This window comes from Alosa pseudoharengus, unplaced genomic scaffold, assembly GCF_046254945.1.
Source record: "Alosa pseudoharengus isolate Yale_2024_CS ecotype anadromous, Long Island Sound unplaced genomic scaffold, YU_APseudo_1.1 YU_APseudo_1.1_scf_14, whole genome shotgun sequence".
Classification (NCBI taxonomy): Eukaryota; Metazoa; Chordata; class Actinopteri; order Clupeiformes; family Clupeidae; genus Alosa; species Alosa pseudoharengus.
Genome location: NW_027468609.1, coordinates 497501 through 515000, shown reverse-complemented (window position 1 = coordinate 515000; position 17500 = coordinate 497501). Strand labels below are relative to the sequence as shown.

Here is a 17500-nt window from a genome sequence, read left to right as displayed (position 1 = left end):
AATACAACATCCCTCCTACTGATTATGCCAGAAAATACACTGCAAAGGAATGAAAAGCCTGCACTCTGCTAAAACTCCCATATATTTATTGTGTTGCAACGTTTCGACCCGGCTGGGTCTTCCTCAGGCAAATGTCATATAGCAGTGGCTCAAGCGTATAAATAGAGCATATACCTGCTCAGTTGATCATTCATCAGCTGAGCCCATTCACACTAATTGCCAAGGCCTAAGTATCACCTTATCCATCACACATGTGTCACCACATAAGACAATTAGTGATGAAGTTACATATATAGTTTACCCACAAAAAACTAAGAAAATAAAGAAAATAGAAAAAAAACCAACACCATGGCTCACAAAGTAATAAAATTACATTTTATATTACATTATCCCGCAATGACATCAGTTGTCACCTCAGAGCAATCCCACACACAATATTACATGAAGATGAAAAGTACATTAGAGAAAATCTTTATGTCAAATTCCTCATTTAACCCCCCTGGCGACATGCTGAAGCACATCTTCAATTTGAGCCTACGCCTTGGACAAGTTCCAACACTGTGGAAGACATCATGTCTCACCCCTGTCCCTAAGAAGCCACACCCTAGTGAGCTCAATGACTTCAGGCCTGTCGCTCTAACATCACATGTGATGAAAACAATGGAGCGGCTGGTCTTAGGTATGCTCAGACCCCAGGTACGCCATGCACTAGACCCGCTACAGTGTGCATACCAGGAGAAAGTAGGCGTGGACGATGCCATCACTTATCTTCTACACAGGACACATTCCCACCTAGACAAGGGGAAAAGTGCTGTGAGAATCATGTTCTTTGATTTCTCAAGTGCTTTTAACACCATCCAACCCCTCAGACTGGGAGATAAGCTCTTACAGATGGGTGTGGATGCTCACCTGATAACCTGGATTACAGATTACCTGACCGAGCGACCACAGTTTGACTGAAGAACTGTCTCTCTGACACTGTGATCAGCAGCACCGGAGCGCCACAGGGAACTGTGCTCTCTCCAGTCCTGTTCACCCTGTACACATCTGACTTCTGCTACAACACCGAGTCATGCCTTTTCTATGCAGTAGTATGCTGGGGAGGAAGCACAAAGAAGAAGGATGCTGGGCGAATTGAAAGGCTGGTAAGGAAAGTTGGATCTGTAGTGGGAGCTGAACTGGAGTGCATCACAATATCTGACAAAAGGACCCTGAACAAACTGATCAACATCTTGGACAATGAGTGTTACCCACTTCACAGCACTATTGTTAAGCAGAAGAGCCTGATCAGCTGGAGACTTCCCTCACTGCCTTGCACAACAGACAGACTGAGAAAGTCATTTGTCCCCAGGGCCATTGAACTGTTCAATGCTTCATTTAAGGGAAGAGGAGAGATAGACTTCTCTGCATAGTCTGTCTGCCTCTTCACCCCCTCCATGTTTGGATACTGTCTGTCCACTAGCCACTTTTACCACTGTCTTTCTGCCTCACTGTTTGCGTGCTATATTAGCACATTAGCACATATGCATACCCCCCCCCCCCTCCATGCCACAGCCGAACTGTGGCCACACTTATACATTTTCTTAAAATAGTTATATATATAGAATATAGATATATAGACTTTATTTCTGCATTGTTGCACTGTTGGACTTACTCATTTGCACTATCACCATGACACTCACTCACTCACACAGAGCACCTTACCTTACCTTACTATGCACAGAGAATCACAGGCTCAGTCCCTGCCTCAGTCATTACAAGTGCCTCTTGATTGATTAATCACCACTATGTGGATACTGTTTTTTAGAATTAATTTAGATTAAGTGTTAGTTATTATAATTTGTATTTTAGTGTATTTAGTATATTCTTTATATTCTACTGTCCTTATTGCTTAACTGTGTTTTTATATTATATACTTTAATTACTTTTTCTGCTGTTAGTGAATGTGTGTGTGTTGTCTGTATGCTACTGAGACCTTGAATTTCCCCTGGGGATCAATAAAGTATCTATCTATCTATCTATCTATCTACATTGTATTGAGGTAATATATCCAAAAAGTTTCTCTTTGGAGAAGCCTTTTACCACGATCGCCCCCTCTTGGAGGGCTATTTACATATTCCACCCCAACATTGTTAGCCACTCTGGATGTCCAAAGTTTATACACGAATATCCCTCACGACGGTGGTATAGTTACACTAAAACATTTCATATTAATTACTTTTTATGGTGATTAGGCCATTCTGTCATACTGACTACATCCTGACATTTTAGTTCTCTCTTTATTGTGTAAAGTGTCTAGACTTCAACCATATTTATTCGTTCTGGAGTTAACAATGAACTTAGATTAATGTAGGAATTGGACAGGATTAATCTAGGAATTGGACAGGATTAATGTAGGAATTGGACAGGATTAATGTAGGAATAGGACAGGTTCATCACGTTAGCACCCTATGTTTACAGCTTGTTATGTCTCGTCAAAATGATTACAGCTCATTATGTCTCGTCAAAATTAATTGATGAAGGAAGGTTCGCTTTATCCCAGAGAACCATACTCGTTTCACTTAGGCTAGACTAAAACAGAAGAGAAGAACTTGGCACTAACCATGTAGTCGTGTTTTCATGGCAAAAAAACAATAAAAGGCTACATTGATAAATAGCAGGGGCAACAAGTTCTTGTGCATAGGCTATTATTATATTATAGCCTATGCACAAGAAATTCAACCGAAAGGTTAGTCGCGTCTCAAGGAGTCCAAGAGTGCGCCTCACACACACCAGCTGAACAGTGTATTTTTCGTGTTTAAGAGCTAAAAAAAGTTGATTAGAGAGTCACATTTGAAATGTCGGGTAGCCTAAATTATAGCCGATAGCGCGTGCATCTCAGAGGAAGAGATTTTGGCGAGAGAGAGAGGATTTAACCTAGGTGATGATTATTTGTGTCTGGTGGTAATTAGACTTGAGTATGGATACCTACGAATTGTTTTGAATAAAAAAAGACAAGACAACAAATGAAATGTGACCCTGCAAGGCGAAACCAGTCGTTTTGGTAAAATTTATAAAATTAAGTTATTGTACTCACACGAACGGCCATAAACTAAGCTTTCCAACAATATAGGGTATTGCAAATAGTATTGGGTATTGGATAGTCGCCGACCCTCATTAGATGTGGATATTTGGAGGCAAGGATAGCCTTCAAGAAACAAGGTTATCGCAGTTGCTGTGAGACATACGGCCCTTCTCCAGTCTCTCTCAAAATCAAAACACCCAATTCACGCTTGGACTTTTCGATTATGTTTCTAAATGTTGGGACTGATGGACACTGAACTCTGGGGGTTATTTGAACGTTCATTGTGAAGTGGTTTACTGTAAAAGGAGCGTTGAATATCCCGCCTGTCTTTGCACAATTATAGGGCCATGATAATGCATGCGCTAGCCTAAAGTCGAGAGAAAGCCTAAATAAATATGCAGACATGTTATGTGCAATTCAACAACTGCACACCTGACATATAAAAGATATAGGCCTAGCCTACAACATTATTGTGTAAATTGAGTTTATCCAACCTGCTGGCAAGCCAAAATGCGTTGCACATGGCTTTATCATTGTCCTCTGCAATATAAGCAACTTGAATATATCGCACATCCAGTTTGAACACCCTGATGGACACTGAACTCTGGGGGTTATTTGAACGTTCACTGAAGTGGTTTTGGCTACTGGAGCGTAAGGATTCCGCCCGTCTTTGCGCAATTGGCAATTGATTGACGGCCATTAATTAATTAATATAGGTGGCCTGCACGCACAGAGTTTGTTTGATGCATGGAGTTTCCGACCGTTTTCCGCTGAGAGCTTAGAGAATAAAATGAGGAGAGCTACCTGTGTTTTACATATAATGTGTAACATTTATTCACATGGCCAGTTCAAAATCACCTAAGATTTTGACTGAAATGTGTGCCTATCAATTATTGGGAAAAACATTGTTTGGAGTGGATGGCGGGTGGATTGTTGATGTAGCTGCAGGTGCAGATGACATGACTACAGCTCATCCATGCATCTAGAATGTTGGAATTTGATAGGATACAGGAACTGCGGATTGGTAATGTCGGAATAGCGGTACTAAAAAAAGTTGGAGTAGGGGCATGTCTAAATAGAGGCATGTCGTAATAACGGTATGTCGTAATAGAGAGTTGTCATAATAACGGGATGTCGTAATAAAGGGTGCACCCCGTAGCCTACAGTGGACTAGGGCTGTCAAAATTGCTCAAAAATGACGCTCGAATATCCCCTCTAAAATAAACACATGTATTCGAATTAGGGCTGTAACGATATACGATTCGAAACCGAAATCGCGACATTCATATCAACGATACTGAGTCGCAGTGTGAAAAGGCAGAATCGCGACACACCTTTCTAGTGTTTCACGCAGTGCTTGGCATCTTACGCGGCCACAAAAGCAACCCACAACTCCCGCTTTACTTATCGGTAGCCTACGTTGTCCAAAAACAAACAAATAAATAAATAATAATTTCATACCTCTCCTTGCTTTCATTGTAGACTATGTGTGCAACTTTACCAAACAGTATAGAAGTAAACCCCCTCTCCTTGCCCCGCTCTCTCTCGCGCTCCCTCCCTCTCACTCTCCCTCCCTCTCCTGCTCAATGAACACGACAGCGACTTAAATAAAACATTCACAATCGTGAAAGCAAGGACGCATAGAAGACGACTAGCTAAATTACTATTAAATCCCCTTAGCATCATTAGCATGCTGCACATCTCAATACCAACGTTTCCCAAAAGGGCCTGTCCCAAGGAGAACAAGTATTATCTTGAAACTTAAACACACATGGGAAAACTGAACAGTCCAATCAGTAGACTATGATAGGCTAAGCTAGCCAACTATGCTACTTTGTTTACAATATTTTCAGGCTTCAACCAGACAGCTGAATTAAAGAGGTAGAGTTGTAATAAAAAATAGCAGGCCTAGGCTATAGGCTAATCTGCATAAAGTGTGCTGTCATAAATATCAGTCATTCAGAAAAATATTTTTATATCAGGATATAAAATAATAGATATAATATATTGTAATCCTCTGGTGTTCTAAGGGAGGCTATTAAAATGTTGTTTAATAAAATGTCTAGTCCCCCCCCCCCCCCAAAAAAAAGAAAAATCGAGATTCGTATCGAACCGTGGGTCAAAAATCGTGATACAAACCGAATCGTGAGGTTGGTGTATCGTTACAGCCCTAATTCGAATATATTGGAATATCTAGGCTATATTATTTGCGCATTATGTCAGTGACACGCATCATTTTAACTTTTTGTATGGTTATTGCTTGACAGGGGGGGATCCCAAGCAGCTTTCAGCCATAAGGCTACTTTGAGAACATTTCCTAATTCACCCGACACTGATATTCAAAATGTTGAAACTATTTCGGCATAGCCTATAAGCAGTTTAATTAAATGTAATGTTGGTTGTAAACAAACGGGCTACTTGTTGAGGCTTGGCCTCACAGATGCGCTCGTGCCTTAAATGGCAATACAAATCTTCACGATATAGGCCTATTAACTGACCGCCCGATTCACGTTGGCTGGGGGGCAGGGGGGGCACATAATTCTGTGGCGCATTGCGTTAAGGCCGGCAGATGACAGCCGCCGTTGCGCAGCAGTTATCAGTCCCCTGTCCAAGAGTTCGAATCTGGGTTAAGATTTTGACAACAATAGTCACATCGTTGTTTACCTAAGTTTATCTTTTGTGCAGATCATATTATCAAAATCAGAATCAGCCTTTTTGGCCTGGTTTGCGTATACTAACAAGGAACCCCCCCCCCATGAAAATCAAAGGCAATATATTCTCAACTGACTCGTCAAAAAGTGCGCACCACCTTATTATCTGCAGGTGTGTGACTTTTAATTTATGTATTTTCTGCCTTGGGCATTTTAAAATATGGATGTATGGTGGTTAGAAGTGTAAATATCAATTAGAAACCTGAATATATTTATAATTATTAATTGGCAAACAAATAACTGGTGTCAGAGACGTCTTTGACATGAAGATCCCCGGAACTATTAACCTGATTCTCGCCAGATGAATTTCGTTCAGCCTAGCTCCACTCATCCATCTGGGATCGATCCATTGGAGAGGTGTTTCAGAAGGCCAGGCCTTATCAAAAATCCATGCATATGATTTGGATTCGTCACGTCTATGAAACTCCCGCCCTGCGTCCTGATTGGCTCTACCATAAAATCTGGTGCCGAAATCACTCTCAATGGAAACGATCCCAGATGGATGTGAGTGGAGCTAGGCGGAACGAAATTCATCTGGCGAGAGTCAGGTTACGGAACTATGCTTCTACTAGCATTCTACCACAGGTCGAGAGGTGTAGTTGTAACTACACAACTTTACGATAGTGGTTGCGAACGTTCGTTGCTAGTATGGTTTGGGAAACACTAACGTAGTGTAACGATGCATTGTACTATGTAAGTTCCAAATATGAATGTAATTCTGCGGAATAAAGCAGATGTATTTGTTTATTGTACAGAAAAATAAAAATGACATGTCAAGCAGTCAATTGACTACATTGCAGTCAAGAAGTAGGGCAAATTCATTTACGAAACCAAAACGTGGGCCATAGTTGTCTAAGCCTCTATAGCGTAGCCTGTTAAAAACGTCGCTAGATAGTATTAAATTGCCAACATTGTTTTCTGCAGAAGCCTACCCAAGGCTCAGTTAAGCCTTAAGCCATACCCAAGTAGCCTAAATCGAGGTAATGTTTAATTATGCATGATTTATTTTGTTATTAAATTTGTAGGTTGGGATTTCTCTCGGCAACAATAATGTTTAATGGTAGCCTCCTGCTTTTTCAGAAGAGGCGGCAGGCAGAACGATGTACAGTGGCTGAAAGTGGTACTAAAGCTTCACGCAGCTTCACGCCTCGTAATGCGCGACCAGTGGCCATTTGAAAGCGATGCCCACTGTACACACACACACACACACACAGAGACACACACACACACGTACACACACATACACACACACACACACACACATACATACACACACGTACACACACACACACACATACCCACACGTACACACACACACACACGCCATGTACGGCCCTACACACACGTACACACACACACACACATGCCATGTACGGCCCTACACACACACACACACATGCCATGTACGGCCCTACACACACACACACACACACACACACATGCCATGTACGGCCCTACACACACACACATGCCATGTACGGCCCTACACACACACACATGCCATGTACGGCCCTACACACACGTACACACACACACACACATGCCATGTACGGCCCTACACACACGTACACACACACACACACATGCCATGTACGGCCCTACACACACACACACATGCCATGTACGGCCCTACACACACACACACATGCCATGTACGGCCCTACACACACACACACACATGCAATGTACGGCCCTACACACATGTACAGACACACACACACATGCCATGTACGGCCCTACACACACGTACACACACACACACACATGCCATGTAAGGCCCTACACACACACACACACACGCGTACACACACGTACAGACACACACACACATGCCATGTACGGCCCTACACACACACACGTACACACACACACACACATGCCATGTACGGCCCTACACACACACGCCATGTACGGCCCTACACACACGTACACACATGCCATGTAAGGCCCTACACACACGTACAGACACACACAGACGCACACACACACACACATGCCATGTAAGGCCCTACACACACGTACACAAACACAGACGCACACACACATGCCATGTAAGGCCCTACACACACACACACACACGTACGCACACACACAGACGCACACACACATGCCATGTAAGGCCCTACACACACACACACACGTACACACACACAGACGCACACACACATTCCATGTAAGGCCCTAGACACACACACACACACACGTACACACACACAGACGCACGCACACATGCCATGTAAGGCCCTACACACACGTACACACACACACATACACACGTACACACACACACACACACATGCCATGTAAGGCCCTACACGCACGTACATACACACACACACAGACGCACACACACACACACACATGCCATGTAAGGCCCTACACACACACACGTACACACACACACACGTACACACACACAGACGCACACACACATGCCATGTAAGGCCCTACACACACACAGACACACACACACACGTACACACACACATGCCATGTAAGGCCCTACACACATGTACACACACACACACATGCACACATGCCATGTAAGGCCCTACACACACAGACACACACACACACGTACACACACATGCGTCAGACGTCAAATTTTTACATGTGCCACGCGCAAAAACTTTGCGTCTGACGTCAGAGGTAAAAAAAATGACGTCTGGGTGATTTGCTGCAATGCCAGAGCCTTTGTGCCAGAGTAGACACAGCATTGGCTGCTGGAAACAGGAAATGCAGCCGCTATAGTTGCAGCAGAAGAAACAAGATGCCAGAGCAATGTGCAGCATATTCCTGCTCAAATCGGCGGACCATCGCAAACATGGCTCGGGGGATTACTTTTCACAAGTAAGATTTAACATTATCGTACTATTGGTTGTATTTTGTGAATGCAATATTACCAGAGAGTTGAAAAGGAGCAAGGATCTTTGTTATTGTATGTAAATCGTAGCCAGCTAGCTAGGTTACTTGCTAGGTGTTCAGGTGTTCACCCGGCTATGAACTGAGACTTGATGAGTCATATTCCATAACACTGAAATACATTATAACTGACACAAGAATACTATTGTAGAAATGAATCAAATATTACTAATATAACATTTGCCGGCGAATTTTACACAAGTGGCACAGACTGTAGCCTATTATCGGGCAGTTGCTACTTGTAGCTTAGCTAGTAATAAGTGTGTTGGTGGTAGCTTCACTATTTCCTGAATAAAGTAACTTTTCAATAGCTTAACTTCTTTATATGAAGTAGCTTGGCCAAACAAGCTACACTTTTGTCATGTGAAATTAGCACAATTTAAAGTAGCTTCCTATGTAGTGAACTAGCCTACTGCTGTGTTTGTGTTACTAAGCTTGCTACATTTGACTGGGGTGGTAGTTTTGTGTAGTGAAGTTTTATTCATGGCAGAGTAACTGATAGTTTTGCTCACTACAATTCCCAAGTAGCTTGCCCAACACTGTATTATTCACATGTAATTCACTCTAACAAAAATAAGATGCATCTCAAATCCCTTTTTATTCATTTATTTATTTTATATCTCCCCAGAACAACTGCCTTGCTCAAGGACTACCACGAATGAGCTGAACGGTCTCCTCACACCCCTGGAACTGAGGAAGGTGTAGCTCTACATTGCATTACTGCAGGGCATCTGCTAGACTGTGACTGAATATTTGATTTATGAGCTCCACCTTCATCACCTTTTTGGTATGGCAACTGCTCTGCCCATGACCGGAAAGCACTGCAGAGGGTGTGAAAACTGCCTAACGCACTGCAGAGGGTGTGAAAAGCGCCCAACGCACTGCAGAGGGTGTGAAAACTGCCTAACGCACTGCAGAGGGTGTGAAAAGTGCCCAACGCACTGCAGAGGGTGTGAAAAGTGCCCAACGCACTGCAGAGGGTGTGAAAAGTGCCCAACGCATCAGAGGGTGTGAAAAGTGCCCAACGCATCACCGGTTCCTCACTCCCCTCCATCGAGGCCCAATCTACACGTGGAGGCGTTATTTTGACAGAAGTTTTGTCTTGAACGGCTTGCCATAACACACACACACACACACATACATACACACACACACATGCCATGTAAGGCCCCACACACACACACACATGCCATGTAAGGCCCTACACACACGTACACACACACAGACGCACACACGCATACACACACACACACACACACACACATGCCATGTAAGGCCCCACACACACATACACACACACGTACACACACACACACACATGCCATGTAAGGCCCCACACACACATACACACACACGTACACACACACACACACATGCCATGTAAGGCCCTACACACACATACACACGCATACACACACACACACACACACACATGCCATGTAAGGCCCCACACACACATACACACACATGTACACACACACACACGTGTGAACCAGAACAGGAGTCCCTCATCCCTCCTGTCCTCATTCCCTCCTCTCCTCTCTTCTCTCCTCATCCCCTCCCCTCATCTCCTCTCTTCTCATCCCCTCCCCTCCTTTCCTCTCCTCTCCTCTCTTCTCTCCTCATCCCCTCCCATCATCTCCCCTCCTCTCTTCTCCTCTGCTCTATTCTCCTCTCCCCTCTCCTCTTCTCATCTCCTCTCCTCCCCTCTTTTCTCCTCTCCTCCCCCTCCTCTCCTCTATTCTCCTCTCCTCCTCTCCCATCCTTTTATAACCCAATAGGGATTGTTTGTGGGGGGAGTTTGTCTGTGGGAGTTTGAGGGAAAGGTCTGTGCTACAGTAGATGCTATAATGAGTGAGTAGGTAAGATATCTAGCGCCCCCCAGTGGAACAGTATAACTTTACATGACTTCACATTACTGAATACTTCTGATTATTTCTTATCTAACTATTATAGAGAAACGTTGGCATATACATATGCTCTTTATCTTTATAACTAATAATGGATTTAGGACTGAATTAACTGTACCAATGATAACGCTTTTTATCATGATGAGCATCATCCCAATTAAATGTTTGGACAGAGAATAAACACACAGAACACTCTTGTGTGGTGAAGAGGTACTTGCAGAATGACTTCATGTTTGCTAATATAAGTTTAGGAGCACAATGCTTATTATAACTAGATGTACCGCAGAGCGGTACAAAATATGACCGCCGCCCAGTCCAGCACATTTTTTCCACAAAAAACTGTCTAACTGTTCTAACTGTCTCACTGAATTGCATTATGCACACTCAATTCTCACTGGTATCTGCTAGACAACAAGTACCAAAACATGATTAGTTCATAGATTTCACATGTAATATACATTTTATACAACCCCACCCCCATCTTGCCTGTTCATAATTCTGAGAAATTCTTGAATTGTGTGCATGTGTGCGTGTACATGTTTATGTTTAAGTGTGTGTGGGTGTGTGTGCGTGCATGTGTGTGTTTGCCTGTTTATGTGCCTGTGTGTGTGCATGTGCATGCATGCGTATATATGTCTACTGTGTGATATGTAGTCATGTGTCATATGTAGGATTACTGTGAATGTATGTGTGTGCGTGTGTATCTGTTTATGCACATGTGTGCATATGGAATGGGTTTGGGAGGCAAACATACGCAAAAAATTGGTCATCCTAGGCCCTACGGTTCTCAAGATATTCACAGAAAACTGTGTCTGCCCTACCCTCCTTTCGGGGGGCCAGTCTAGCGGGGGGGCTACAGATCAAAACGAAAACAGGAGGTTCCATGCTATCCATGTGGGGTTACATGCCCACCATGTTTCGTGTACCCCGGTCTTTCAGTGTCCCGGGAATCCTTGACGGAAATTTGGACATGCGAAAAAGAAAGAAAAAAAATAATAATAATCTGACTAAACCTATATGACCGCCGCTTCGCTGCGCGGCGGTCATAACAACATATATATATATAACATATAATATTCCTCACATCATCATTACACAAAGGTGATGTTTTAAATGTGGCCACTAGATGGAGCCCAATGCTAAGGCCTGAAAGGCTGATGATGCTCAAGTGACTCTGCGGCCCACATGCCTTTAGAGGAGACATGAGGACAGCACACGCGCACACACACACGCGCACACTCACTCCCACTCACACACACACATGCTAGTAGAGGACTCATTTCTGGGACACACTCAGCTGTTTGCACACACACACACACACACACACTCTCTCACACACACACACACACTCTCTCTCACACACACACACACAAAAACACCATATAAGAATAAGAGCCAATAATCTCCCGCGGACACACTCACTATCTAATTTGATCTCTGATTAAACCATATTTGGCACATAGCACACTGTAATAATTCTTCTACTTTGTGAATGGATAGAGTGATTATGGTGTGTGTGTGTGTGTGTGTGTGTGATGCTGTCCTCATGTTTATCCTTAGCTAAAGGGCAAGCAGGCCCCTGGGCTAGGATGTGGCCTTCAGATGACCTTGTCTGGGGAAATTATATATATATGACTTTTATAATGACTTCAGTCACTCTAGACTCCCCAGCCTCCTGAGGAAGGTTAGGCCAACTAAGACTAACACAAAACAGAGTCCACACACGTCCAGTCACTCAAGGTCACCCTTGTCTGCGGGTGTGTGTACACGAGTACTGTGTGTGTGGACAGGGACAATAGAGTAGCAACAGAATGTGCGGTTGTGCACTTGTGTATTTGTGTGCCTGTGTGTGTGTGTGTGTGCATGTGTGTATATGTGTGTACGTGTATGTGTGTGCGTGCGTGCGTGCGTGCGTGTGTGCATGCGTATATGTGTGTGTGTGTTGTGTGTGTGTGTGTGTGTGCATGTGTGTACGTGTATGTGTGTGTCTGATCAAATATGCATATCATTGGACAGTAAATGTGTGTACATGCATGTGTGTGTGTGAATATTTGAGATAGACATGTAATTGTATGCATTATGAGGCCGGCGGCCCATAGACTTTGCATTGGTGGCCTATATAAAACAAAGTTTTATCAGCAGTAATAGGAAGCACGTTTATCTGGAAAGGACTGGAAATGTGTGTTGCAGCCTTGAACCTATAACAGTTATGGAACTGCAATAATCTACTAGTTTTCAGATAGAAATGATGATCAAACAAAGTATTTTGTGTGTGCGGTATTTGAGTATGTGTGTGTGTGTGTATGTGTGTATCTGTGTGTGTGTGTATCTGTGTGTATTTGTGCGTGTGTGTGTGTGTGTGTGTATCTGTGTGTGTGTGTGTGTGTATCTGTGTGTGTGTATCTGTGTGTATCTGTGCGTGTGTGTGTGTGTGTGTATCTGTGTGTGTGTGTGTGTGTGTGTGTGTGTATCTGTGTGTGTGTGTGTATCTGTGTGTGTGTGTGTGTATCTGTGTGTGTGTATCTGTGTGTATCTGTGCGTGTGTGTGTGTGTGTGTATCTGTGTGTGTGTGTGTGTGTGTGTGTGTGTATCTGTGTGTGTGTGTGTATCTGTGTGTGTGTGTGTGCATCTGCGGTCCACTCACCTTCCGGCCGGAGAAGAGCATGCAGATCTGGTGCATGGAGCCTCCGTTCTTGGTCAGCTCCTTCTTGAGGGTCTTGGGTGAGGGCAGTGTCCACCCCCCCTTGCATGCGCCGCCCCCGGCCGCGTCCAGGCAGTTGATGGCGTTGTCGGAGGTGAAGCAGGGTGTGCGGGGGTCCTGCAGTAGACTGCCCTCGCTGTGCGTCCGGCGCCGCAGGGAGTTCTGGACGCTCAGGCCGCCCGCTCCACTGCCGTGCTTCTCACACGTGGACGACGGCTCCGCCATGCTGCGGCGCTTGCTGTCGCTGCGCTCCAGGTAGGCGTCGTCGCTATCGTCCTCTTCCTCATCCTCATCGTCCTCGTCGTCCTCGTCTTCGTCATACTCTTCGTCGGTGACCGTCAGGGCGTCCGCGCTGAAGGAGCGGTCCAGGCGCAGCTCCGGGATGACGAAGGACGATGAGGAGGACGATGGCGGCGCGTTCGTGTCGGGCGCCTCCGAGCCGTTGTCCTCAAGATCTCCACCGGCCACCAGAGTGGCCATGTCCCCATCCCCATCCCCTCCGCCTCCCGTCGCCCCGGCGACCGACTCCCCATCCCCTCCGCCTCCCGTCGCCCCGGCGACCGAGTCCTCGTCGCCCGTCTCGGGCCTCTCCGTCTCCGCGGTGCTGAAGCCCTTCTCCTCCTCCTCCTCCTCCTCCTCCTCGTGTCCAGGCCAGCTCTCCTTCTCCTCCTCCTCCTCCTCGTGTCCAGGCCAGCTCTCCTGGTCACCCTCTGCGCTCCGGCCGTCCTCGCCCTCGGTGGAGGGAGGGGGGGTGGGGGGCACCTTCAGGCTCTCGTCCAGGGGGGTGCAGGACGACCCCCCCAGGGAGGTCAGGTCGCTGGCCTGGGGGCTGCCCGGGGCAGGGGGCTCAGAGGGGCTGCTCAGGGAGGGCTCATCGTCACTGGCTCGTGGGGGGGCCCCGACATAGCACGGGTCAACAAGTTTGGGCTCCAGCATCTGAAGCACACACACACACACAGAGACATACACACACACAGACACACACACACACACAGACACACACACACACACACAGACACACACACACAGAGACACACACACACACAGACACACATACACAATTTGTGTTAATTCAGCAGAACTATGCCAACAGACTATCAAGCTATCCATCCAGGCTGTCCAGCTCCAAATTATGAGTTGTTGGAGAAATATTAAAATAAGTGTACAAAATGATCTAACATGAGTTAACACAGCAAGTGTACAAAATGATCTAACATGAGTTAACACAGCAAGTGTACAAAATGATCTAACATGAGTTAACACAGCAAGACACAAGTTGAATATTTGTTCTTCAGAGTCACACCAACAAAGCGACCCTGTACATGGAGCTGAGACAGACTCCCAACACTCGAGATGTGTTCTACACATCACTACACACCCTCTCGCTCTCTCTCACACACACACACTGTAGATGTGTTCTACACATACAAACACACACTCTCGCTCCCTCTCTCACACACACACACTCTCGCTCTCTCTCACACACACACACTGTAGATGTGTTCTACACATACAAACACACACTCTCGCTCCCTCTCTCACACACACACACACACACTCTCGCTCTCTCTCACACACACACACTGTAGATGTGTTCTACACATACAAACACACACTCTCGCTCCCTCTCTCACATACACACACACACACACTCGCTCTCTCTCACACACACACACTGTAGATGTGTTTACACATACAAACACACTCTCACTCTCACACACACACACATACACACACACACAATGGATGTTTACTTTCTTTCTGGACAGGTGCAAGAGGGTGTGTGTGTGTGGATGAATCCATGAGCTACACATCAGTCTGTATATTCCTTAAGGCAGACACCTAAGTGTGTGTGTGTGTGCGTGTGTGTGGCTGAAATATACATGATCCTAAATATTGAGGATAAACAGCCGCATTAAGACAGAATAGAAAAGCATCACACTCTTCTCACATATCAGACACCCACAACCCCCCCCCCCCACACACACACACACACACACTCACCCCAACTCTCAATATCAGAGACCCTAGCTTTACTCAATGCTCCCTTTAGTGTTAGTGTAATCCTGATGAGAAAGTCTACCCCTACACACACCCACACATACTCATGTGCACACACGGTTCCAGTGAAACATGCATGAGCACTCACATTCACACACACGCACTCGTGCACACACACACAGATGTGCATGTACATACTCACACACACGCACACACACACACACACACACACACACACACACACACACACACACACACACAAACACACACACACACACACACACAAACATACACACACACACACACACAAACATACACACACACACACACACATACACACACACACACACAAACATACACACACACACACACAAACAAACATACACACACAAACATACACACACACAAACATACACACACACACACACACACATACACACAGAGATATACTTGTGCCAACACAACTAATGTTAAACAAAGGGTTTAAAAATAAAACATATCAAAACAAGTAGTGTATTTGAAAGCACCAATACATCAGTGTTTCTTCTATTAACAATACCCTACAGAAAAGCAAAGAGTAAGAGACTGCAAGAAGCACCCAAGTAGACAATGTCTGGATTTATCACTTATTCAATTCTCCTGGGAACCATCTGGTCAAGACATTGCACAGATGTAAACACAAATAGATACAAGAAGCAGCCATTAGGACTTGCAGAGTGAAAGCTTTCCTTCTGTCTTGACGAGAGGAGAGGCAGGTAGAGCGCAGAAAGAGCTTCATAAATGATTCAGCTTGACGCAATAAGACCACAACACTCCCATCCATTTACTAGAAAAACAAGGGCCCACATCCGATGAGAAACAGCAAAATGGAAAACAAGATGATGGGTGGTCTTAAAGAAGACAGAAAGATGCAATATAGGAAGAGAGGGAGAAAGGGATGGGTGGAGAGATAGAGGAAGGGAGGTAGGGAGGGAGGGAGAGATAGAAGGAGGGAGGGAGGGAGAGATAAAAAAAGGGAATGAGGAGGAGAGTACAAAGAGAGCTAAATAGTCATCTCAGCTCTCTTGTGGGGATGGGGAGGATTGTGTACACATGCGTTAAGAGTATTATGCTGGTCAGGAGATGAGGCTTGAGACCTCCTAGCTAGCAACAGTAGCTAGCTACAGCACAGCCACATCCCAGAGGCGGGACACACCAACCCAACGGCCGACCGTCGGCAGAAAAGCAGTCGGACTGATCAGTAGGCTTCCGTCTTCCCGAGTCGGTCAAAAAAGTGCCTCAGAACACACCACAGCAACGGCGACGCCGAGCGTATGTTCTGCACGTGCGTTAGACGTAGTACATTTCTATAACAGCAGGCAGTGCTAAAAGATTCAGAGCTGCAAAGAGTCTGAAATTAAATGAAATAGGAAGCCGTGGCCTAGTGGACTAGTTAGGGCTTCGGGCTTGTGACCGAAGGGTTGCCGGTTCGATCTTCGACCAGTAGGACAAATGTGGGCGGGGGAAGTGGTTGAGCACTGCTCTCCTGTGCCCACATCCACAGCTGAAGTGCCCTTGAGCAAGACACCTAACCCCTCACTGCTCCGGGTTAGTGTAACGTTAGCACAGTAAACGAAATGTGAACTGCTAGTGGTGTTCGCTTAAAATTGTATATTGTTGCAAACTAACCTGAAATAACATACATTTAGCAACTGTGTGGTAGTCTACTAGTTGTAGCAAAAATATGTTAGGATAGTTTATCAAAATGGGTTCATAACTTACATCGCTGAATATAAGGGTAATGGTCATACTAATTCGAGATAATATTTGGTCAAGGGCTAATGCTAGCACTTCACCAATCAGATTGGTCATTGAGGCCGACTGCCACTGGCCGATTCGACATGTCAAATTGGCCAAAATGAACGGCGACGCTGACTCCGACTGACGACGGCACGGGACACACCAAACCGACTCGAGTCTCTGACCTCTGACCTCTCCCGACTGTCCGACGATGTCACAACCCAACACTGCACAACAAATAAATGTAAAGAGATGTATCGTGGAGTTAATTTTTTCGTTTTGACAAGTAGCCGTATAATAAGCAGGATAATGTATAGAATGCATTCTATACATTATCCCTTACACATTTCTCATAAATTTGGTGGTTTTGATGTTCATTGCAGTTTTGAGCAAGAGGGCCCTTCGCACTCCT

The 17500-nt window shown here is 45.2% G+C and overlaps 1 protein-coding gene across 2 annotated transcripts in view; it reads right to left on the bottom strand.

The window, feature by feature from the left end:
• The window catches only part of rgs3a (regulator of G protein signaling 3a), a 310654-nt gene that overhangs the window by 89764 nt on the left and 203390 nt on the right, over positions 1-17500 (bottom strand). For both annotated transcript variants that reach the window (XM_076283451.1, XM_076283450.1), the window contains exon 6: positions 13252-14244. In XM_076283451.1, the coding sequence (XP_076139566.1) occupies positions 13252-14244 (993 nt within the window). The remainder of the gene's footprint in view (positions 1-13251; positions 14245-17500) is intronic.